We start from the raw sequence: 24,392 nt of genomic DNA, 5'->3' as shown, positions 1-24,392 counted from the left end.
ACCACTCCAGCAACCCTCAGTTTATTTCCCGAGATTAAGAATTCCTCTTATCAGTGAGATCATATGATACTTGTCTTTCTCTGATTAACTTATTTCACTCAGCATAATACCCTCTAGTTCCATCCACATCATTGCAAATGACAAGATTTCGGTTTCTTTGATGGCTGCATAATATTCCATTGTATATATATATATGTATACCACGTCGTCTTTATCCATTCATCTGTTGATGGACATCTAGGCTCTTTCTGTAGTTTGGTTATTGTGGACATTGCTGCTATAAACATTGGGGTGTACTTCGGATCACTACATTTTTATCTTTGGGGTAAATACCCAGTGGTGCAATTGCTGGGTTGTAGGGTGGCTCTATTTTCAACTTTTTGAGGAACTTCCATACTGTTTTCCAGAGTGGCTGCACCAGCTTGCATTCCCACCAACAGTGTAGGAGGGTTCCCCTTTCTCCACATCCCCGCCAACATCTGTTGTTCCATGACTTGTTAATTTTAGCCATTCTGACGGGTGTGAGGTGGTATCTCATTGAGGTTTTGATTTGGATTTCCCTGATGCCGAGCGATGTTGAGCACTTTTTCATGTGCCTGTTGGCCATTTGGATGTCTTCTTTGGAACAATGGCTGTTCATGTCTTCTTGATTGGATTAGTTGTTCTTTGGGTGCTGAGTTTGATAAGTTCTTTATCGAGTTTGGATTCTAGCCGTTTATCTGATATGTCATTTCCTTCTGCTTCTTTAAATTCATCATTTGTCCATCTTCTTTGCTACTTCCAGATTTGGTTGCTGCTATCTATTTTCCTTTTCTTCTGGGTTTGTGCCTTTTGAAAAATCTTATACTGCTTTTTTAAATTTTTTTAAAGATTTTATTTATTTATTTGAGAGAGAGAGAATGAGAGACAGAGAGCATGAGAGGGAGGAGGGTCAGAGGGAGAAGCAGACTCCCTGCTGAGCAGGGAGCCAGACGTGGGACTCAATCCTGGGACTCCAGGATCATGACCTGAGCCGAAGGCAGTCGCTTAACCAACTGAGCCACCCAGGTGCCCTATACTGTTGTTTTAAAATGGTATGGGGTGAGAGCAGCGCTAAATGCCAGGGTTCAAGCAATCATCTTTTGGCCCTGAAGATTTAAAATCACTAGTCCTCTCTCACTATCAGAAACTGATTCTTAAAGTGAACATGGATTCTTTGTTTCTCAAATAGTTGTTGGAAAGGTAGAAAATGACATTCTCTATCTTTTGCTTAAAAACTTCGTATTAGCAGACAGGTAAAATCTCCTGGATTTTGGAGCTAATTAAACATGAATCAACAATGTATTTAAGAACATTCAATAATATCTAGCCTTTCATGGATCTTACTCTGCTAGTCAAGGTACTTTGCTCATAGAGCCTGATAAAGTGTCCAAACTACATTGGACACACACACACACACACACACACACACACACACACACTCAGTTTTACTTTGCTTGCAACCATATATATGATACCTGGCAAGTAAAACAAGTTATTTGATTTGAAATGGAACAGCAAGTAGAATTTTTATTGCAAAGTTCGCAAAAAACTCGAGCCATTCTTTTCTAAATACGCTTAAGACTTAAGGGGAAAATGACAGATTTGTTGTGCTTGTCATAAAGGCTGCTTTATGATTTTATAAAAAAAAAAAAAAGCAAGCCTTTGTTCCTGAAAACAATTCAGTCACACTAGAAAGGAAAGCCAACAAATTAACTCCACTCATAAAATGCTATCTTTTGCTTTTCTGATAAAGGATGTGGGAAGGGTCATCAATCATGTAGAGGCAGTGATGAGTGCTGATGTGACAGCAAGCCCAGGTTAAGTCAGACAGAATGGGTTTGAATCCCGTGTAGCCTTTATGAGCTCTGGGTCCTGGGCAGGTTACCCAGCTGAGCCTTTCTTTTCTTTTTCTTTTCTGTCTTTCTTTTTTAAAGATTTTTTTATTTATCTGACAGAGACGAAGCAAGAGAGGGAACACAAGCAGGGGGAGTGGGAGAAGGAGAAGCAGACTCTCCCGCTGAGCGGGGAACCCGATGCGGGGCTCGATCCCAAGACCCTGGGATCATGACCTGAGCCGAAGGCAAACGCTTCACGACTGAGCCCCCCCGGGCACCTCGCTTTCTTTTCTATAAAATGGGCATAGTTGTCACGGGGTCGCTTTAAGGATTAACTGAAACACACATATAAACTGCTTATTGTCATGCCTGGTACAAAGTAGATACAAATCCTTGTAGTAAAACTGCAAAAGAAAACAAATGTCAAAACGACTCTGACGGCAACTGCGCATGACAGAGGCAACCAGCGTCCTCCGACTTGAGAGGTAGGTGGGCTGTTTCACTTTATTTGCTATAATAAATTGCTCCACATTATAGCAATAACATCAATAAAAGTCATGCCTGATGCTAATGTGCTATGAATGTCTCATCAGGAGCTTCAGAAAATTAGTCTAAAACTGCTCACCACATCCAAAATCAGAGAGACTCATTTCTCAGTCAATTAGTTCTGAAGAGTGAGTGAGGCTTCAGCCAAGTGTGAAAGGCTCTGGTGGAACGTTTCCCCAGATGAAGGCCTGCTTCTTACTACTCAGGTTCTCACAAGGTGAGGGGGACGGAAGAGGACTTTGTATAAAGATAGTGAGGAAACACCAGTAAACCCCTGCATGCCTCAGTTTCACTAACAGTACCTGTGTGTTTGGTTTCCTACCGAAGTGCTATAATTGCAGTTGGCGTGAAATTTTGTGGGGGTAGAGCTTGGATTAAGCTATTTCATGAAGCTCTATATGTAAAATAAATAGCAATCATCATAATAACTAACACTTGTTAGGGTGCATAATTGGTTGTCGGCATTTACATATACTAGCTCATTTAATCTTCTCACAATCGCTACAAGGAAGGGAACAAGCGTGCTGTTTTACAGACAAGGAAATGGTACAGAGAGGTCAAGAGAGTGGAGGAGTGGAGTATGTGGGCTCTGAGGCCTTGCTCTTAATCATTTTCCAAGTTAGTGCTTCTTTAGTTCACCCAAGGACCTTTGCATAAACATCTGTATTCATCATCTCCGTCAAAGGCTCATTTTCTGGAGTGCCCAGTGGGTAGCAGAGGATTGTTAGCAGAAGATTGTTTCCGCTAGACTCCTTATACATTCACTCCGCAGAGCCAGGGATTAAATAAACACCTTGTATATGCCAGGAAACGTGCTAGGCCTCAGGAGTTTATTACTTCATAACAATAAAAAGGGATTCTGGTCTTTTTTTTTTTTTTTTAAAGTAAATTCTGTTTTCTCAATTGGGAATATATGAGTATTTCCCATGAGGAGACACAAATTTGGTATGGGGATGATAAGTTGTATAAAGGGAGCTGTAGCTCTAGATGGGCTGACAAGCAGGTTTGACAAGCTTACGTACCATTCCTCCATCCAGGAACGGCATATAACACTTCTAGCTTCCACCAACAGCTTTACCTTACGCTGGCTAGAAGTCAGGCCACTCTTGTGGGGGCCTAGGGGAAGTTTCCATTGTTGGTATTAAATGTAATAGTTCCTACATAAAACCATCATAAAGCATAATTTTAAATGATTCTTCATAGGAATAAAATATGTTGTAGCTGTGTATACATGAATACACTTCAGACAAATTGAGCATCTAAATATTGACTTTAAAAGAAGAATATATCAGGCGCTTGGGTGGCTCAGATGGTTAGGCGTCTGCCTTCGGCTCAGGTCATGATCCCGGGGTCCTGGGATCGAGTCCCGCATCGAGCTCCCTGCTCCTTGGGAGCCTGCTTCTCTCTCTCTCTCTCTCTCTCTCTCTCTCTCTGTCTCTCATGAATAAATAAATTTAAAAAAATCTTTAATAAAAAAAGAGGAATATATCACAGGCTTAGTTTTTAAATGGATACTTTGCTTTATAGTTATATTCTTATGTATGTCAATTTTTTTCTTCAATTGAAGTATAGTGGACACAGTGTTACATTGGTTTCAGGTGTACAACACAGCGATCCGACAAGTCTCCATGCTATGCTGTGCTCCCCACAAGTGCATCTACCACCTGTCACCATAGAACACCGTCACCACACCACCGACTCTATTCTCTACGCTGTCGCTTTTATTCTTGTGACTTCTTCACTCCGTAACTGAAGCTGTATCTCTCCCTCCCCTTCACCCATTTTGTCCATCTCCCTACTCTCCTCCCCTTACATACATCAATTTTTAAGGATAAATCTATTGTATAAAAAACATAAAGACCACTTTCCCACTTAAAATGTGGACGTAAAATGACTACATGACAGTAGGCTTCGGAGCTGTGGGGGTCTTCAGCAGACGCACTAGAAAGAAGTATCTCTAAGGACAGGAAGGGTGTTTTCCCCAAAAACTTAGCAAAGGCTCTAGGCATGCTAGGCGCTCAGAATGTATTTATTTCATGCAGGCAAAGGGAAGAAAGAATGGAGTGGAAGGCAGGGCCCCTGTGTGTAGCCGGAAGGTTATACACTCCTCCAAGAGGGACCGCTTTTGCAGCCAATTCTGATGGAATAAATCAATGGAATGGAATAAACAGAATAAATGAGAGCAGCCTTAACGTTACATGGGGGTTGCAGCAGCCACCCCGAGCCCCAGATATTTTTGGAATAATAGTAAGTTCTGATGAGTTCTCCCTTAACTTCAGTAATCACCGCTGTTGACAGAATAATAGCATACTGTCTTTGTCTCATAATGAACAAACTGAGAGGCTCAGTGATCCAATTAAAGGCATAGATGACTTCAGTGGTACCCAGAATCGGTCTAGAGTCTCCAAAATCCCATTTCGGCTTTGCACTTGTCAGAGAGAGACACAGAGACGCATCAGTCCCACTCTTCTCTCAGTAGGGCCACACTGGGGTTCCGGCCGTGGGTGCAAGCACTCTCTTGTACGTACAGCTTCTTGTTCTTCACAGTGATTCTGTCGTGTAGTTCCACTATTTTTAGTGCTGCACTAGATCTGTCTGAGGGATTGGTTATACCTGAAATTTCATTTTCAGGGTTACATTTATATTGTCAAAGTTGAAGCGGACGGCCCCCATCTCATACTGCCCAGTTGAGAACTATTTTTGCCTTAACCACTGACATAACTGCAGTCCAACAGAGTGTAGTGAGGCACTTCATGTGACCTCATCGCTCCTTCTTGAAGCGACCACTCCTTGGCCACAAACATTGCCTCTTCGGTCTTTATGAATTAATCATTAGCTTCATTCTCTTGGGGGCATTTGTGGATGAGCCTAGTTTATGGATATTAAAAGCATAAAAACGTCAATTCACATTCTATAAATGGGGGCTGAAATTTTCAAAGCTGTTTTACCAAAGCAGTTATAAATCTAGAGCCCGAGGAAAGGAGGGAATTTAACACATTTATATATTCTGCTTTTCTTTTTGGTTTGGTTACCCAGACATCTTGAACCATGCAGGAATTCTGAAAGTTACTGAATTAAGAGACATTATTTTAGTCTTGCAAAATGGCTTACAGATGCATAGTGGACAGATAGGAGTATAGTCTTAAAAGGAAATAAATGAGATTTTTGTTAGTTAAACAGATTACTGCGAAAACTTAATCCACAGTATACTAAAATGTAGAGAACCTATTTGCATTTCTATGCTTGTCTAATTATTCATGGTGGGGGTGAGACACATTCATTGAGTACTTATTACGTGCCTGGGACTATACTAGGTATAATAAATACGTTCTTTTATTTAATACTTCAAATAATCCTATATTTTATAGATATCCTTATTTCCATTTTACAGATGAAGAAACCTAAGATTGCAGAGAGTTTAAGTAACTTGCCCCATGCACATAGCTAGTTAAGGGCTGGAGGTGGGACTGGCTCCACCTATTTGTAACATGACATAGAAACTTGGCAATGACACTTAAGAAGCTTTTGTCACAACTGTAAGCAATTTCCTAATGTCTTTTTTAAAAATTCTACATTAAAAAAAAAAGTCACTTTTACTTACAACTTATGGTTATTCCAAGTTCCACACTGTGCTTCTTAGGGAGCTTCACGTGAAATGTCCCACTACTTGGGATGACAGACTCTGGAATTTCAAAACAAAGAGGATGTTTGTAGGAGACCAGGAAGCATGGAGCACCAGTCCATGAAAATGCATCAGGAATTCTTGTATCATAAGCATCTGAAGTTAAAGTTGAAGGAACTGAAGGAAGGCGAATGCCTGTGAAATCCTGATAAATTATGCTGCTGGTGAAGAACAGATGTCCTGTCCAAAGGCAGCTGTGTGTCATTCACAGCAACACCTGAGTTCAGTATTACTGAGGGGTCATTTGGGCAACTTTTGAGCCAGATTCACCTGGAATGCAAGTTACAAATACAGATTCCATTCATTCATCCATTCATTCATTCATTCATTCGTCAGAGAGACAGAGAGCACAAGCAGGGGGGAGTGGCAGGTAGAGAGAGAAGCAGGCTCCCCACTGAGCAAGAGCCCAATGTCGGATTCGATCCCAGGACCCTGAGATCATGACCTGAGCTGAAGGCAGCCGTTTAACCACCTGAGCCACCCAGGCGTCCCACAAATACAGATTCCTGAATCATCCCAGATCTATTGAATCAGAATTTCTGAAGATAAAGCCTAGAAATCTGCATTTTAAGCATGTTCTCCAGGTGATTCTTCGGCATACCAAAATTTAAGAACCACAGGTCTGGTTATTTTCTTTGTTTCTCTTCCACCACGTTTCCCCAGAGTTACCTATTCAGCAATACTTTTTCTTCAACTGTTGTTTGAAGGTAGCTGGAGAATAGGTTTTGGGAGAAATTTCAGTTAGATGTGATGGTTGTTGATTTGGGGGGCAGGGAGGTGCCTTAATTTGTAATATAAAGAGGGAAAAGTATACTTCAAGAGGTAGAAACAAGAGTGATCCTCAGAATATTTCTCAACCAGAATGGTATTGGCCACGACCAGTCAGACCGGATGCTGCCTGTGGGGTTGGAACACGGGACCCTGGGAGGCCCCAACTGCACCAAGGATTGCCCTTTAACTTTCTGGATCCTGGGGAGCTCCAGGAGGTCCCAGGGAGGAGCAGGAGGGCAGGGGGCACTGGAACAGGGTGAAGGTGGGCTCAGACAGTGGCCAACCAGTACAGAGGTAACTAACATTGTTGTAACAGAAAGAGAGCCAGCGTGCACTGGTTGAATCTCAACTGTGGAGAGAACTTGATTTTACCAGGGCTTGACTAGTATTTGAGAAAAGAAAGGACTACTACAAATTCTTAAATATACTCTTCTTAAAATTCCTTTAACAGTCTGGGAAACCTTCAATTAGAGATAAGTTTAAAAAGAAAATACCCTCTGAAGAGATAACATCTCTTCACACTAAGCTGCTAATGACTGTAATCCTTTCTTTCTTTCTTTCTTTTTTTAATTTTTATTTATTTGACAGAGAGAAACACAGCAAGAGAGGGAACACAAGCAGGGGGAGTGGGAGAGGGAGAAGCAGGCTTCCCCTCTTGGAGCAGGGAGCCCGATGCGGGGCTCGATCCCAGGACCCTGGGATCATGACCTGAGCCGAAGGCAGATGCTTAATGACTGAGCCACCCAGGCACCCCAACTGTAATCCTTTCTTGAAGGTTTTGGAAAGGGGTGGAAGAGGCGCATGAATGGAAACATTAGCATAAGGGGAGGTTTGTGGGATGGCGGAGCTAAACTATTTTTACTGCTTGATTTTGCTCAATGCTAGTAGCTCCCTGACCCACACACAAGGAATTAACTACAACTATGTGGCCCCTGGTTCAATTTGTTAATCACATATTTAACACATTTCCCATCTCTGCAAAGCACAGGGGAAGGTTGGGACTGCCTCATGGATAAAGAGCTAGAGTACTCCTTTCTTCTGCCTTCACTTGCTCTTCCAGGCCCTTTATACTTTCCCAGGAGAAATATAGGCAGTAAACCTTTTACAAGACCAGAATCTCATCTTCCAACTCAGGAAATTTGCCAGAGACTGTTAAACTGGGAAAGAAAATAAAAATTTGATTTCTCTGGGCCCTCTGGGCTTTTAGAATGCCGCCTGTAAAAAAGCGTCCCCAAGCTGCCCCTCGCAGTCCCAGCTGTAGTGCCAAGTAAAGGCCAGTCTTCTCTTTTGGGCCTTTTCTTTCCTTCCAGTGCTTTGCACACTTCCCAAGAAAGCTAGGGAGGTTGCTGCTTTTCCTAGCCCCTCCCACTTGTCTTTCTTTCTTTTATTTTTTTAAGTTTTTATTTAAGTTCCAGTTAGTTAACATACAGCATGATCTTAGTTTCAGGTGTACAGTTTAATGATTCAGCACTTCCATACAACACGCGGTGCTCATCACAAGTGCCCCCCTTAATCCCCACCCCTATTTCCCCCAACCCCCATCCCCCGCCCCACTCTGGTAACCATCAGTTTGTTCTCTATAGTGAAGAGTCCGTTTCTTGGTTTATCTCTCTCTCTCTCTCTCTCTCTCTCTCTCTCTCTCTCTCGTTTTTCCTCCTTTGTTCATTTGTTTTGTTTCTTAAATTCCACATATGAGTGAGATCATATGGTATTTGTCTCTCTCTGACTGACTTATTTCGCTCAGCACTCTCCCACTCTTCTTAAACCTTCCATGAGTATCACAGACTGTGAGTGGATGCCTTTGGCTTCGCTGTTGTCCTCAGCTAACACTCTGATATACTGGAAAGGACCCATATAGATTTGTTTGTTTATTCATTAAGAATTTATACCCTTGGGGGCGCCTGGGTGGCTCAGTCGTTAAGCGTCTGCCTTCGGCTCAGGTCATGATCCTAGGGTCCTGGGATCGAGTCCCACATCAGGCTCCCTGCTCGGCAGGAGACCTGCTTCTCCCTCTCCCACTCCCCCTGCTTGTGTTCCTGCTCTCGCTGTGTCTCTCTCTGTCAAATAAATAAATAAAATCTTTAAAAAAAAAAAAAAGAATTTATACCCTTGGGCGCTTGGGTGGCTCAGTCGGTTAAGCGTCTGCCTTTGGCTCAGGTCACGATCCCAGGGTCCTGGGATCAAGTCCCACATTGGGCTCTTTGCTCAGCAGGGAGCCTGCATCTGCCTCTGCCCCTCCCCCCACCCTTGTGCGCGCCTCTCTCTCTCTCAAAAATAAATAAATAAAATCTTTAAAAAAAAGGAATTTATACTCTTCCCATTTCCCAATAGGACTTGAGATAGATAAAAAGATTTCAAAAAGACTGGCTAGTTTTCCTACATTGGGGCAGAAAAAGGAATGAGGTAAGTAACAACATGTAGGTGTGCTTTACTTCCTCGCTTTGGAGGCTGCAGGTATCCTAAATATTTACTTCCAAGATATTCCTCAAATCTGAGCCTTCCCTCCGTTTCCTCCCTAAGTCCTCCGTGTTCCCCCTTCTAATAATGGAAGGCGAATTGTCACCTTCTTCCCACCCCTGATGTGACAGTTTACGAATGTGGAATTAGCAAGCAGACTGGGGGTAGAGAGGGCATTTGAAGTGGCCCCATTTTGCTCCTGGGCACCAACAGCCAGTCTGCAGAGAGAAGGGAGAAACAAACAGGAGTACAAGAGGAGTGTGCATGAGTTCTTGGAGAGTGCCTGTGCTTGGCCTTGACAGCCCTCATGTCTGGTTCTAGGCCTTCCTGGGGCTGCCTGCATATCCTGTCTTCTCGGGCTTTGAAACTCCTATGTGCTTCCAGTAAATGCCCCTTCTCTGTCTGAATTAGCTCGGTGCATGTCTATTGCTTGCAACTGAAAAATGATCTCTGATGAACACATTGGTCTAGCAGAGGAAACGGGATGGGAGCTAAGCCGAAAGCCTCCACAGAAGTGTTCATGGGTGTGGTAGGAATTTGATTACAAGCACACGAGTGGTTCATAAGTAAATGCATAAGAAGCTTTAGAGGCACAAACAGCTTCACTCGTTATGGAACTCATTTCATGTACGTTTGTTTTAGTGTTATGCGTTTTTTACCAAAATTCTCTGTGAAAGGGGAGGGGAGAACGTGGCATGCTCGTATGTGTGTATATGCGTATTCATGTAGGTATGTAACAGCTTGTCCACGATGCTATACAAATAAGATCTTGAAACCCCAAGGGCCAGGAATCATTGATCTAGAGTTAGTTACCATAGCAACATTTTGCTTTTATAAATTTTTAATGAGGGAACCTTGACCAAGATTAACATGGTTAATGACATTGGAGGAGATATTATCACTTCCTGGAAAACAGTAATGAATCATGTTTGACTACATAAGATTTGAAATATTCATAATGATGAACAAATATCAACAAATGAATCTCTTTGATCAGCTGTGGCTTCAATTTAATCTTTAAATGCCAACATGATTTATTTTATATTTGGTAATTTTTTTTTTGCCTACACAGTTGTTTGGTGGTTAAAGCAAAGGCATATCTAATTTGGTGTTTCTTATAGAAATATTAGTAAAGAGGACAAAAAGATATTTGGAGAAACAACAGGTTTAGAATAAGTAAATAGAACGTTTATTTTGTTAGACTCCCATGTGATTATTTTGTGCTTCCCTCATTTTGTTTTATCTTTGTTAATACTATAATTGAAAACACATTTGGGTAAACAAAGGCTTCCTTCTTTCCAATTGGCCTGTTTTTTTTGCCTGAAGCATTCATTGTTGGCACAGTAAAATAATCACCACATCATAATTCATTATGGACATCCTTGTGAGATTCGAAAAATTAAGAGATTCTAAGGAGGGGGTGGTAAATGCTTAACTCCCCCCCACTCAGAGGAGAGCACTGGGGGCTCTAGTAATGATGACAAACATCATTTGATAGGATTTTCACTGGGACTTCTTTCCAGAACAAAGCTGTATCTTTTCCAACAAAATAACTTCCGAGTTAAAGCAGAATCTTCAAGTATTTACAGTTTTTTTAGACTGGTATTTAAAAGATAGTATTGAAAAAGGAAAAATGTAAATTGTGTATATATTATGAATATAGTTTTTTTTAAGATTTTATTTATTTATTTATTTGACAGAGAGAGACACAGTGAGAGAGGGAACACAAGCAGGGGGGAGTGGGAGAGGGAGAAGCAGGCTTCCCACCGAGCAGGGAGCCCGATGCATGCGGGGCTCAATCCCAGGACCCTGGGATCATGACCTGAACCGAAGGCAGATGCTTAACGACTGAGCCACCCAGGCGCCCCTGAATATAGCTTTATAAAATTACATTTATGGGGTGCCTGGGTGGCTCAGTTGGTTGGGCCACTGCCTTTAGCTCAGGTCATGGTCCTGGAGTCCCGGGATCGAGTCCCACATCGGGCTCCCTGCTCAGCTGGGAGTCTGCTTCTCCCCATGACCCTCTTCCCTCTCGTGCTCTCTATCTCTCCTTCTCTCTCTCTCAAATAAATAAATAAAATCTTAAAAAAAAATTTTAAAATTACATTTATGGTAAAGGACATTGGTAAAGAAATATAAAAAAATTAAACTTTTGTTTTTTAGAGTGATGAGGCTATGAATCATTTCAGCTTTAAAAAGAATTCCATAAATGTTACTATGATGTGGTTTGTACAGTAGTACCCATTTAAAGAGATAGATTTAGGCAAGAGTGTACTCACAGTCAAGCTTCTTAAACACTCTCTATATCACCTAAAATGTTTATAAAATAGAGGTGGCTTATCTCTGAGGCCAAGGTTTAATATCTGGGTATAATGTTTAATATATGGGAATTTTTAATATATGTTTAATATCTGGGAATTAATATCTGGGTATAACATATTTTTGAGGAAGAATTTTAGATATAGGTGGCCCACGTCCACACTATTAGGAGTGAATCCAGAAGGACAGGGCAGTGTTGAAATAGCTCATGTCCAGAGATTTCCTACCAATGTTCCAAGTTCCCAAATGGCTAAAAAAGAGCTTTTCTGATTCCAGCAGTTTCCAACAGATGCCAGTCAATTAGTAATGACTAGCTAGAGTGTTTTATTGGAGATTCTGATGTTGTGTCTGGGCTCAGCAGGAGGATACGGAAATCAATTAGTGATATCAGCCATGAACAAGGGAAGAGAGAATGATAGGATGTGAGCATATTTTTTTCTGGCCCTGTTCTACATCATTTCTATCCATATGAAATGGATTGAATTATGGAACAACCAGAGCAGGGGAGAAGACCTCAGTTCCCTTTTTTCCTGTCTCTTATTCAAGCAAGCTTGGTACTGAATAAAGTGAGTTTAATAGACATAGTTTCTATTTCTTAGGAGCCTAAACCAAGGATATTAAAGTATTTAATCAACAAATATTAAAGTATACATATATATTAAGTATGGATTAAACAATGAACAAATATTGAGGAGACACATAAAATAAAAATGCATTTATTGCACGAGTAAATACTTAGATACTGCTTATGGAAGAGGTCAAATTGTGCTGGCCATTCACTATGGGAGTGTTTCAAGGAAATGCTGCTCAACATCATACAGTACACAGACTGTCACCTCCCCTCAACAGACAATGACAGTAGGGCAGAGGTTCAGAAATCCTGCTCTTTCATGCTGGAAACTCTGACACTTCTTTGAAGAGGCAGTGTAACATGACATGAAAAAGGCAGGTGCAAGTCAACAGACCTGGGATCTACTATTCACTTTGCTGTACGACCTTGAGTTTCCCCACCCAAACTTCAGTTCCCCCATTTATAAATAAATGAAGGTATTGGACTGTAAGAGTCACTTCACGGCTAATGTTGTGTGCTTGTAGTGAGCACATTCTGGGGCTTCTGGACAGCCTTCTTTGAAAACCATACCCTCGCCACCATCTGACTGATCCTTACAGAGCCCTTCTACCAGATTCCTGCTTGGCCGCAGCTACCAAACCTAAGATTTAGAAACTTGAACTGGCTGGTACTGGCTGGGCACTTTAGCAAAGATGGCGCAATCAAGTACAATCAAAAGTCAGAAAAAACTCGTGCAAAGACAAATAGAGCAGATATGCAGAAACACGCAGCACTGAGAGACCAGGAACCCTAGAGAAACAGTGGGTACAGGATCAGTTCTTGATGCATACTGAAGTTCCTAGTTCCCTCAGGAGAGACAACTGCACTTCATTCATTCATTCACCAAGTCTTGGCTGAGAGTCTCCTGCATTCCAAGTCCTCTTCTGGGTGCTGGGACACATTCATGAACAAAAGGCACAAAGTCTCTGACAACATAGATTTTTTCCGCTGGAGAAGACAAGACAATAAATAAATCCACAACATAACATCGGAGCTGAGAAAGGCTAAGAAGAACCATATATCTGGGCGAGGGGACAGAGTGATAGATGGTAAGGGAATGATTCTCTGAACAAGTGATATTTGAGCTAAGACCCAAATGAAGTGAGCAGACCACCTGAACATGGTAGGGAAGAGCGACCCGGGCGGGGGAAAGCGTGGTGATTCTTTGATAGGATTTTGTTTGGCGCGTCAAGAGCAGCAAGCTCATGCTCCCTTCCTCATTCCAAGTCCTGCTTTCCTGAGAGAGTCCACTGTGTGCATGGTCTTTCCATCACACTGCATTTACAATTCCCAGACCTCTGGTTGAATAATATTCACCTCCACTCTGTATCACTTCAGCAGCTCACTACCTGAGCCGTACATGACCTCTGAAATGCTAAGCTCTAATATGCCACTTTGACCTCAATCTCGGGCCATTGGCTCCCTCCTCAACTTTCTCTTGCTATACCCATTTCTCTTTCCAGATACTCCTAGATCCTTCAGTCTTCTCTTTCCTCTCAGTCTATCAAGTGCATCCATTATTGACTTCCCCCTCTGCAACCTGGATTCCTTCAAGGCAGTATGTTTAGTGGTTAGAGTGTGGCCTTTGGAGCCAGACTGCCTGGGTGAAAATCCCAGCCCTACCATTAACTACGAATCTGGCAGAAGGCCCAGTTTTCTGGGGATGTAAATCATAGTAACCTCCATTGCTGTTATATGTGAGCTAATACACACACAGTGCTTAGAAGAGTGACATGCCATAGAGCAAGCATTTGATAAATATTATCGTGATTATCACCATATTTATTCCTTTGCTCTTCCTGCAACAATTTGAACTGCTGTGACTTTAGTTTTCTTCCTGTTGAACCTTCTCCGGAAATCCCCATTTCTGGCTCAGTCTAATCACCTACCACCTCTGCTGTTATTCCTCAGTAGCTGAGGTCACCTGACATAAAAAACTACTTGACCAATGCAGGTGGACAGGGCTATCCACTTAGAGCTTCTGGACTCTGCCTGGTCCACTACCCAGCTTGAAAATCCCTTTATAGGAGTCTGGTTAGCTTTCTCACTCATTTCCCCCTTAGCTATTCTAAACCATCATTCTTTTCAACTCCCCAAGATGCTGAACCTTTTACCTTCGCTTGGCAGTTCTTACACGAAACCCTAAACACTGATAAAAATGTATTTATATTCTCACATCCTTCTCTTTAAACTCACAAGAAGCAGCGGCCAACCTTCTGTCTTAGACCTACCTATGTTCTAGATAACTTTCCCTCTTATCCCTTTTGGGACCCATACCTCCATCAATTATCTTTTTTCTCCCTCATTCACTTCAGGCTGCAAACATGCTCAGATCTCTCCAATATCAACAAAACAAAACAACAAACAAAATAACTCCCCTCTGGAATCTGAAGCCCTTCCTATCGTTTATCCCATCCTTTTTCATCCATAGCGACACTTCCTAACATTGCCACGTGTTCCCCAGGGCAAAACTGATTTTGATTGAGAACCACTGGTTAGAGGGTAAAGCAGTATAAAAGAGTGCCCAGTACATAATAATGCTGGAGCAGTTCTAAAAAGAGAAGTCCACAATGGCTTCCATTTTGCTTATCCATTCACTGCATTTGTCTAGCCATACCCTGTTCCAAAACCCAGGTCCTTGGCAGAAAGCGACCATAGCTTGTCCGTAGTTCTCCACCCTTTCCTCGCCCCTCAGCTTATAACAGTCTGATTTCTGCCCCCCCCCAATTCCCTGAAACTACTCTGCAATGAGTTTTTTCCTAATTGCCAAATGCAGTGGACCTTTCCTGCCTTATATTACTTGAATTCTCAAGCACCTTTACGCTATTGACCGTGACCTTGAAATTCTTGCTTTGGCTTCCAAAATGCCACCGTTTTTGGTTCTCCTTCCACTACTCAGACTGCATCTTTAGTATCTCCTTTGCTAGCATCCTTCCCCTTTCAATTTTAGTTTAGTCTCTCCTCAGGCAGAGTCCCCTCCTTCCTGCCACTTGTTCCTTAGTGCTCCCTTGTATTCCAATGACTTTACCAATCACTGACATGGTGGTCCCTTCTCAGGGCTGCTCTCCGGCCCAGACCCCCCCCATCCCAGGCTCCAGGAGGTATTGCTGGCAATCCCCTGGGCACTTCCTTTTACATTCCAGTGGCAACACACATTCAGTAAGTCTGTTCTTGTCTTCCAACGGGTTCTTGCTCTTGTCTAATTGGTTCTGAGATTTTGAGGATATTAATCCTTTCTATTTTCCCTTTAAAGGTAGATCTGAAGGTAGCACAGTGCCTAGCATTTAGTGACTGGTGCTCGATAATTGTCTTTTGAATTCAGGAATGGATCTGCTTGTCCTTCCCCCTCCCCGCCCCCCCCCCCCAGAATTGGCAGTAGATTTGCCAATTCAGGTCTAAAACAGAATTTGTTGTTATCCTCAGATTTCCATTCTTCAAGTCTTCCTCTCCTTAAAGTCATCTCTATTTACTCCGTTACTGACCCTTCCACCTCAGGAGTCATCCATGATCTTCCCTTTCTTTCATCTTCCATATTCATTCCATAAGCAAGGTCTGTCAGCCCTGCTTCAAGCCACATCCTAAATTTCACTCTTTGTCACTATCTCTAGCTCTACCACCTGTTCAAGCCACCATCATTGTTTACCTATCCAACCACTGCAACTTCCTAACTAGGTTTTCTGCTTCTGCTATTGTCCCTGCTCATCTCAGAAGGATCTCTAACACATCCATCAGGATAGCTCACTACCGTCCATACAATGCTCCATGACATCATTACCCTTGGAAGGTAAATTCTTTACATCAAGGCACTGCAGTAATTGGCCCCTTCCAACTTCTCTCACCCCATCTCCAGTTGCAAATCTAATCCTCATCCCCAACTTCCTTATGCTACATAAAGAGTGCCCCCCCTTTTAAAGATTTATTTATTTATTTGAGAGAGAGAGAGAGAGAGAGTGTGTGTGCCCGCGTGAGTGGGGGGAGGTGCAAAAGGAGAGGGAGAGAGAATCTGAAGCAGACTCTGCACTGAGTGTGGAGCCTGATGTGGGGCTTGATCCCATGACTATGAGATCATGACCCGAGCTGAAATCTGGAATTGGACGCTTAACCAGCTGAACCACCCAGGTGCCCCGGTAAGAGCCTTTCTGCTATTTCTTAAACCCACCCAGCTTATTATTCTGGCTCATTTCTTTTATACTGGCTGCTCCTTCTACCTGGAGTACTCTGCTCCCAGATTCCCACAGATCTGGCTCCTTCCCAACCTTCAAATCTCTGCTCAAATGTCACTTCTTCCAAGAGTCATCCCATGAAAATAGCTCCCCACAGACATCCTCTAATTCCCCATCCTACTTTATTTTCCTCAGAGCGCTTATTACTGCCTACATTTAATTTAACTTAAAAATCAACTTTCTGTAATATCACAAGCTTCACGAAGAAAGGAATTTTTTTTCCTTCCATGTCTACTGTTGCATCTTCAAGGGACCCATAGTAAACACTCAGCAAGTATCTGTTGGGATAATGCAATCTCTATGTCCAAAGGCACATCTTTAATGATTGGTAAAGATTATTGGCTCTGTGAGGTAGTATTTCACTGTGTGGAGACAATTTTATTAAATGGAAGTTAGCACCAACCTCTATAACCCACACACCTGTTAGCTACTGACGAGGATTCCCTTCCCAAACCTAAGTCAGGCTCCTCTTCTCAACTAGGCCTGTCTTTGGCCTACTCCTTGGCCTGCTGAGCCCAGTTTAAGTGGGAATCCTGCTAAATCAGTTTATTGAGAATCCCTCCACCTTTGAATAGACAATCAAATTCCCCATCCCCACACCCTTGATATTGAATCAAGTTCCCGTTAGTCAGTTTCCATTCCATGATTCCTTCACCCTTACCTTGCTTGGTGGCCATAAATTCCCGGCTGCCCTTACTGTTTTTGGATTTGAGTTCAATCTCCCTTCCCTCTTCCAAGACCTGATCTCTCTTTAAATAGTCTTGAAAAAAGTCTTCCTTATTTTTAACGAGTGTCTGGTGCGATTTCTTTTTAACACTAGAGAACGAACATTTACCTGCTGGGTTTGTATAAATCCGTCTAATGAATTTTCTTTGTTCCCTGCCAAACTTTCATATGTTCTTTCAATGGGAAGGGTCAAATAGAGGCTTTTGTTGTCTGTGTGACAGAAGAATATGGTTTCTCTAGCATATAGGGGCAAATCAGGAAGAATAAAGGCTACATGATTTTTTTTATCACCTTTATAGTAGCTATTACTTATTCATTTTGTCACATTTATTTTCAACTGTTCTTAATGGTGACACTTTAATGAATAGTTCAAAAACAACGGCTCAATACAAAATGACATCCCAAATCTCCTAAACAAAAATGTGTTCAGTATGTAAAAATATAGTTCCACTTCTGCCACATAATCCCTTTCATTCACATGCATTCCACTACCATCTCTGCAGCTGACTTGCGATTATATGATCATACCTGCAACATCAAACTCGATTTCCAGTGTGACCTTGCTTGTGATTGAAGAGTCTCGGAGGAGCTGGTTGGCTTCCTCAAAGGTGCTGTCTTCAGTTGGAATCCCATTAATGGCCATCACTCTGTCTCCGATCTGTAGCACCCCACATCTATATTTAGAACCACATATTAGAGGTTGTAGACAGAGCAAATGATTATCAAGTTGACGTTGCCAAATCTATTTTGTTTGATCCTTGTGAAATAGCATACCCATTTGGTCTTGTTTGTTCACTGCTGTGGGCATATTAGGTCAACTGCAAGGTCTTGCACTCTTGCATTTGATGGCTACAGATGTGAGCAAGGGAATCTTGATATATCCCAGAGAAGTGATTAATAATTTAGCACTGTGGTATTCTTATAATCGGATCTGGACCAATATATAGTAATGGTGAATGTACAGTCCCCCCACAGCAGAGAAATTATTATAATAAAGTTTGAACTTCAGAGATATTTTCCCTTTTAATTAATATGGCTGCCAGTCCCTGATGGACAAAAATCTGCTAGATAAAGCATCTGTGCTCGTTATTCTTCTCAAAACTTATCAAGAACATAACATTTTATTGTTTGAACAGAGAGTTCATTACATCCTGCATTTCCTGCATTGAGCACTGTTCCATAATTTATTAGCTATTCAAAGATAGTCGGCACAAGAAATGCACAGAAACAGATGCTGTGAAAGAGTGTCTTACCTCTCTGCTGGGCTGTCAGCTTCAATATAGGAAATCAGAGGTGGAGAAGTGAGCGTCTCCGTGGCAAACACACTGCCCTGCAGTTGGATCCCAAATCCTGTGACAGGATCTGCTGTCAGCACAACTTCTGTGGTTTCTGTGTGAACGACCTGCCCAGCCAAGCCCACTGTGCTTGAGGCTAAAGACACTAGAGGAACAAACACACAAAAAAATGACTTTAGGTTGAAGCAAGCACCAGGAATACCAGCATTTCTTTCTTTTTATTATTAGAGAGACAGAGAGAGAGAGAGAGAGAAAGGGGGAGGGGGGAGAGAGAATCTCAAGCAGGCTCCACGCCCAGTGCGAGCCCAATGTGGAGCTTGACCTCATAACCCTGAGATCGTGGCCTGAGCTGAAATCAAGAGTTGGACGCTTAACCAACTGAGTCACCCAGGCACCCCGGAATACCAGCATTTCTGACACAGATCATGTCTCTGGAAAAAAAAAAAAAAAAAAAAAAAGCTCAATGGCAATGGTGGAGGTGATACTTTGGTCTTCTAGACAAAAATTTAGTCAGAGCTGAACTAGATAAAGGCATCTCCTGATATCCATCACATTTTAGTCACAATGCCAGTGTGGCCTCCTCCCCATGCTCAGTCCCGGTACCAGGGACAATTGTGGGAGCTTTAGGAAGACGACAGCCTTGGGACTGTGTACCTGGGTTTTGGTCCTGGTTCCACCAGTAGGCAACCAGCTGTGTGACCTTGGGGGAAGGCATTAATTTCTTTCCTATGAAAAAAGGGTCAGGCTAACTGGTCTGTTTTCCCCTCTATCCATTTGTGCCTAAGCTTTAAGGTTTTTATAAACAATCTGACCTTCAGCTTTGAAGAAAAAGTCTGGCTCCTGGAGTGGTGAGGACGTGCTTGTCATCAACATTATTTTAGCATTGGATTGGCATGATGGAATTGTTGAAACTTTATATTTCTCCTTTCCCCAAATTTGGGCTCTTCAGCCTTCCTTCTTTCTCACTGGATCTCCAGCCTACTTTGTCATCTCTTATTTCATTCATTCTTCTGATACTCATCTAAGCCTCCAGGTACCATCTCTGTCTTGTTCCTATCCCCAACCTGGGTCATGGAAAGGCCACTCCACTCCTAGATGCCTTTCTCTCAGCATTGCCCACTGGGACCCCTGCCTCCTTTACTCTCTGTGAACAAGCTCTCTGCACGGTCCGATGCTGGACCGTCACTTCCTCCAAAAGAGGTCTTTTGGCCTCTGTAATTGAAACTTGCTGACACCATATACCTCAAAACCCGCTGCAACCAGAAGCCACTTTCTTTTCACTTTCCCTGCATGCGGCAAGGAGAGAGAAGAGTTTATAACCCTCCTTGCTCCACACATCCGGTGTATTTTACCATAAACCCCTTTTATTTTAAAGTTCTATATTATGTACTTATTTCTGCCTTGTCTCATCTTCAGACCCATACTTTTCTACTTTTCCTGTTTCCCCCCATTTCCTCACTGACATCAGGGCTTGACTCTTAATTTGCCTCTTCTAATCGGTAGCTTTTCCATGTCCTCAGTATCTTTGACGTGACGGCAATAAACAATGCATTGGGTTTATGGTTCTTCAGCTCTCTCAGTGCTGATTATTGGCAATCCTGCCCAACTTCAGCTCTCTATCAGCAGAGCCCTGTGCTGGACCCCAGCATCCTTCAAACCGGAAAGAGCTCCAGGGTCTTCATATCTGAACTCTCCTTGTTGATCACAGAACCTATTAGCCATCTTTCCGGGTCCTTAGGCCCCAACTTTCCCTTCTTGATGACTTCTAGCCCCACTCCCTTTCACTTGTCTTCCAATCTAGTGGTTTTCAATGGTTTTGTTAGCAATAGATTCCACCCCCCAACCCCCCACTTCACATGAAAGTGTGTAAGGGATGCCTTTGTATTCCAGATAACAACAGAGCTACTGAGGTAGGAACTGAGAGTAGGAACGGGAGGTAGGAACCGAGGTAGGAACAGGAGACCCTAGAGGAGGCTTCCCCATCCCTCATGTGTGAATCTGGGGAACCCAATTTGAAAGCTATCATCTTTACCCATTGCCTTTTACTAGCATCATTCCCCTCCACACTCCACTTGGACCCCTGGTGACCACTTCAATGAGGCATCTGCTGGTGTCGGAGAGGCTTAAACCTCAGGACATTTTCTATAGTCTAATACGCTATACTCTTTGATAATGCCTGCTCGCCTCCACTGCTGAAGGGTGCTAGAGAAAGTCACTACAAATTCACACAATTCTCTATGGAGCCCTGGAATCTTCTGTTATGTAATATTTGATTTCTCCATAGGATCAGTCTCAAACATTTCTACCATTATAAGGATCAAACCTTACTCCTTACTTCATTTCTTTCATTGACAAGAGTTCCTTAAAAACATTCTTTTCAACCTCGATTTCTCTGTATCATTATCTGCTCTCACTTCCTTTTTCTTCCTGCTTCAGGAGGATGTATCTTTCCTTCCCTTTCAAGGCCAGCTCCTCCTTTCTGATACGATCTGTTTCCACGCCCTGTGATTTTTGTGCCATAAACACTTTCCTCTTGTTTTTTCCAACTTTCCTGCTCACTCTCCTAGCTTTCTGACCTCTCCCTATAGGTTTGTACTGCTTCCAAAACTGCTTAAAACTTGGCCTCTCCCTTCACCCTTTACTGAATCTACTCTCACCATGACTTCCTGATTGCCAAAATCAGTGGCCTCATCCGCTCTACCGTGCAGCAACTGGCTTTGGGGACCATCCTTTTCTTTCTGAAATTACTCTCTTGGTTTCAATGAAGCTTTGTTCTTAGTTTCTGACTTCTGTCAGCCCCTTCCAGGTCCTTTGCCCCTTCTGCCCTGCAAACACAGAGCTGCGCATGGTTCTCTTCTGAGCCTTCCCTCCTCTCTTCTCCCTCTTTCACTTCTCACACGTCTCTAATAGGACCTCTGTGTGTATCTTCTCAAATCTAACTCTCCAGTTTCTCTCAAGCTCCAGTGATGAACTTCTTGACTTGGATATCCCATCCCCAAGAATGTCCCATGGACTCCTCAAACTCAACATTTTAAAAATTGAGTTAATCATCTTCTCTTTCTCATTCCCGCTACTGTTTCTATGAATAGGACCATCATGCTTCCAGTCCACCAGGCTTGAAATCTCAAGGTAGCTTTTGACTTCCAACATCCCCATTGTCTCAAATTCAATCAACTGCCAAGTCCTTTCAAGATAACCGCTGAAATATAACTAACTTCTACAAATCCTCTTTTCCCTTCTTACCATTAATGTTTCAATTCAGGCTTTTATTATTTTTATTTTAAATATTTGAACATGCATGTTTCTGGTCCTTCTGTGCCCAACACTTTCTGCATATTTTTGCCAGATTAACTTTCTCTTCATGAGGAGGCCCCCAATTTATCTGCTTCTGGAGTAGGGCCTCATGATTGCTAATGTAGATCACTGTATAGACTTAGACTCTGTGTCCTTGCCTCTTGTCTTAGGCTAACATCCTCCAAATTGATGTCAGAGTGGCTTTTTCTCATATGCGAAGGTAATCCCCTAATTTAGAATCTTTCAATGCCTCCCTGTTTCCTGTAGAACAACGTCTCCAATGCTGGCAGAGCTCACAGGACCCTTCCTAAGTTCACGTTCTGCCTATCCAGTCTCGTGCTCCTTGATGCTTCCTCCATGTGCCATGTGCGGCAGCCCTGCTTTCAGCCCTCTGTCCCTTTAGCCCTTCCCCTGGGCTTTCAATGTCCCTTTCCCTGCCTTATCCAGGCAGAGTCAGGTACTCACTTTTTTACATTTCCACATTTCTAACGCATGGTCTTATTTCAGCATTTATCAGGTTTTTATTTGCCTGCCTTTCTCTCCACTTGACCCTGAGTTGTCTAAAGACTGGGACCCAGATCTTTTCCTCTTTGAAATCCCAATGTCTGGAGCATTCAAAGAACACTAAATAAACGAAGAACAAATTGGGTCTTGTGATATTATCCACATTTTCCTTTTTTGGAATCAACATTTCATGTAGGTTCTACTGACTTAAGGAACTAGAAGTTGTTCCTCGGACCCCAATATCTCTACTATGTGGCTCATGCCAACATTGTAGCTGACATGGCAGAGGATGCTGAGGTGGACAAATGTCTAGGAGGAGGAAGGAAAACCACCTTCTTCTTCAGAAGCACCATCATTGTTCTCACAAGAGAATTCATATTGATGAGATTAAAGTAGCCTGTTGTAGGGGGTAAAGTCAGCTTCCAACCCTGAGTTTTTTACAGGTGGTGGCCTACAAGTCCAAGATCTGACACAGGGACTATCCCATATTAATTCATACTTGAATTAAAGAGAAGCAATATCCCATATTATCCCATATTAATTCAGATCACACTTTCTAGTGTGCCTTTGTTGATATCAACTCTACTCTGATGGTTCTTCAGATCATACATTTTCTTACCAGTGGCACACAACCACTAGAGGTAGTTAGTAACGATCTGGAGAGTTGTGTTTCTTTCCAGTCTGTTCTCATTGCAGGCAGGAACATAATAGTAGAACGTCATCTATTGGCAGATTACTTTCAGTCTATCTTCTAGGTGATGATTTTTGGACTTCAATAGGAATACTTTATTTTCTGTGAATTTTTCTATAGGTTCACAATACGTATTTTTTTTCCATTTGAGATCTCAGTTTGGTATAGATTTTTGGATTACTTAATTGGAGTTAAAAGCCTTGAACCTTTAAGCCAGCTCATTGGCATTTCCGCTAATAGAGAATTAGGAAGAAATGGGTCAATCATAATAGGAAGGATTAGGCTGGATATAGTAAAGATCTTCTCAAAAGGAGAGACTTGCTACATTTTCAGAACAGTTGGAGAAGATGGTTGAGAAACTGAAATCTCTGGAAGGTTTTTTTTTTAAATTAATTTTTAATTTTAATTTTTATTATTATTTTTAAAAAAGATTTTATTTATTTATTTGACAGAGAGAGACACAGTAAGAGAGGGAACACCAGCAGGGGGAGTGGGAGAGGGAGAAGCAGGATTTCCACCGAGCAGGGAGCCCGATGCGGGGCTCGATCCCAGGACTCTGGGACCATGACTTGAGCCAAAGGCAGATGCTTAACGACTGAGCCACCCAGGCGCCCCTGGAAGGTTTTGGAAACAGAAATAAGTGCTCACTGTGGGCATCATTAAATTTGTAAGCTTTATCTGGAGGCAAGTCGAGGCAACAGAATTTATTAGGACATTTAATTTAGGATTAAAAATATGTTAAATGTTGGTTCTATAATTATATAAATTTATAATTTACCTAATATAGGATTATAATAAATAATCTAAGTTTTTATAATTAACTCTGAAAGTCCTTTGATATAATGAAATCTGTTCTTTGAAACAGTAAAATTTCATTTGAAATTGTATGTACTGATTACTCACACATATTAAAGTCTTGCAAATTATTACCAGATTTGAAAAAGATAAATTGTAGATTTAAAGATGATGAGCCAGGAGAAAAAACAACCAATATTACTTGGAGGAAAAAAAAGATGAGCTTGATTATCCTTCTTCATTAAGGTGGCCAACCAGCAAAAGAAAATAAAGGTGATTTATTATGAATTATAACCCTGTAGTTTAAATAATTGTATGATGGATTCTCTCTCCAGTAGCAGATACTCCTGCAAGGTACCAGCTCTGGCCTGAAGTGTGCCCATTTCTACTCAGGTGAAGAAGGGAATGGCTAAGCAGCTGACATACTGCACGTGAATATTGCTAACTGGTGTGTGCCAGGGTTGTGTTCAGGCTTGGCATCTGCTCTGTCCTGTTCCTGTTCACGCTTGGAGGGTTCTGTTCACAACCCTTCAGGTATGCAGGAAATGACCCTGTGCGTTTGTCAATTCTTATCTTTCCTAGTGTAAGTAAGGGAGGAAAACCAACGATAACTTGTTAGCTTC

At 42.1% G+C, this 24,392-nt stretch overlaps 1 protein-coding gene across 14 annotated transcripts in view; it reads right to left on the bottom strand.

The window, feature by feature from the left end:
* GRIP1 (glutamate receptor interacting protein 1) overlaps positions 1-24,392 on the bottom strand; it is a 661,959-nt gene that overhangs the window by 58,726 nt on the left and 578,841 nt on the right. For 13 of the 14 annotated variants that reach the window (XM_073900694.1, XM_073900697.1, XM_073900696.1 and 10 more), the window contains 3 exons: positions 18,444-18,630; positions 17,719-17,864; positions 6,004-6,084 (listed from right to left, as the gene is read on the bottom strand). In XM_073900694.1, coding sequence (XP_073756795.1) covers positions 6,004-6,084; positions 17,719-17,864; positions 18,444-18,630 — 414 coding nt within the window. The remainder of the gene's footprint in view (positions 1-6,003; positions 6,085-17,718; positions 17,865-18,443; positions 18,631-24,392) is intronic. The other variant, XM_073900689.1, reaches the window with a different exon arrangement.

Source organism: Callorhinus ursinus, unplaced genomic scaffold (genome assembly GCF_003265705.2).
Source record: "Callorhinus ursinus isolate GAN/ISIS: 27379988/994484 unplaced genomic scaffold, GSC_fseal_2.0 scaffold14, whole genome shotgun sequence".
Lineage (NCBI taxonomy): Eukaryota > Metazoa > Chordata > Mammalia > Carnivora > Otariidae > Callorhinus > Callorhinus ursinus.
The sequence above is the reverse complement of the archived record's forward strand: the minus strand, read 5'-3'. Positions and strand labels throughout refer to the sequence as shown.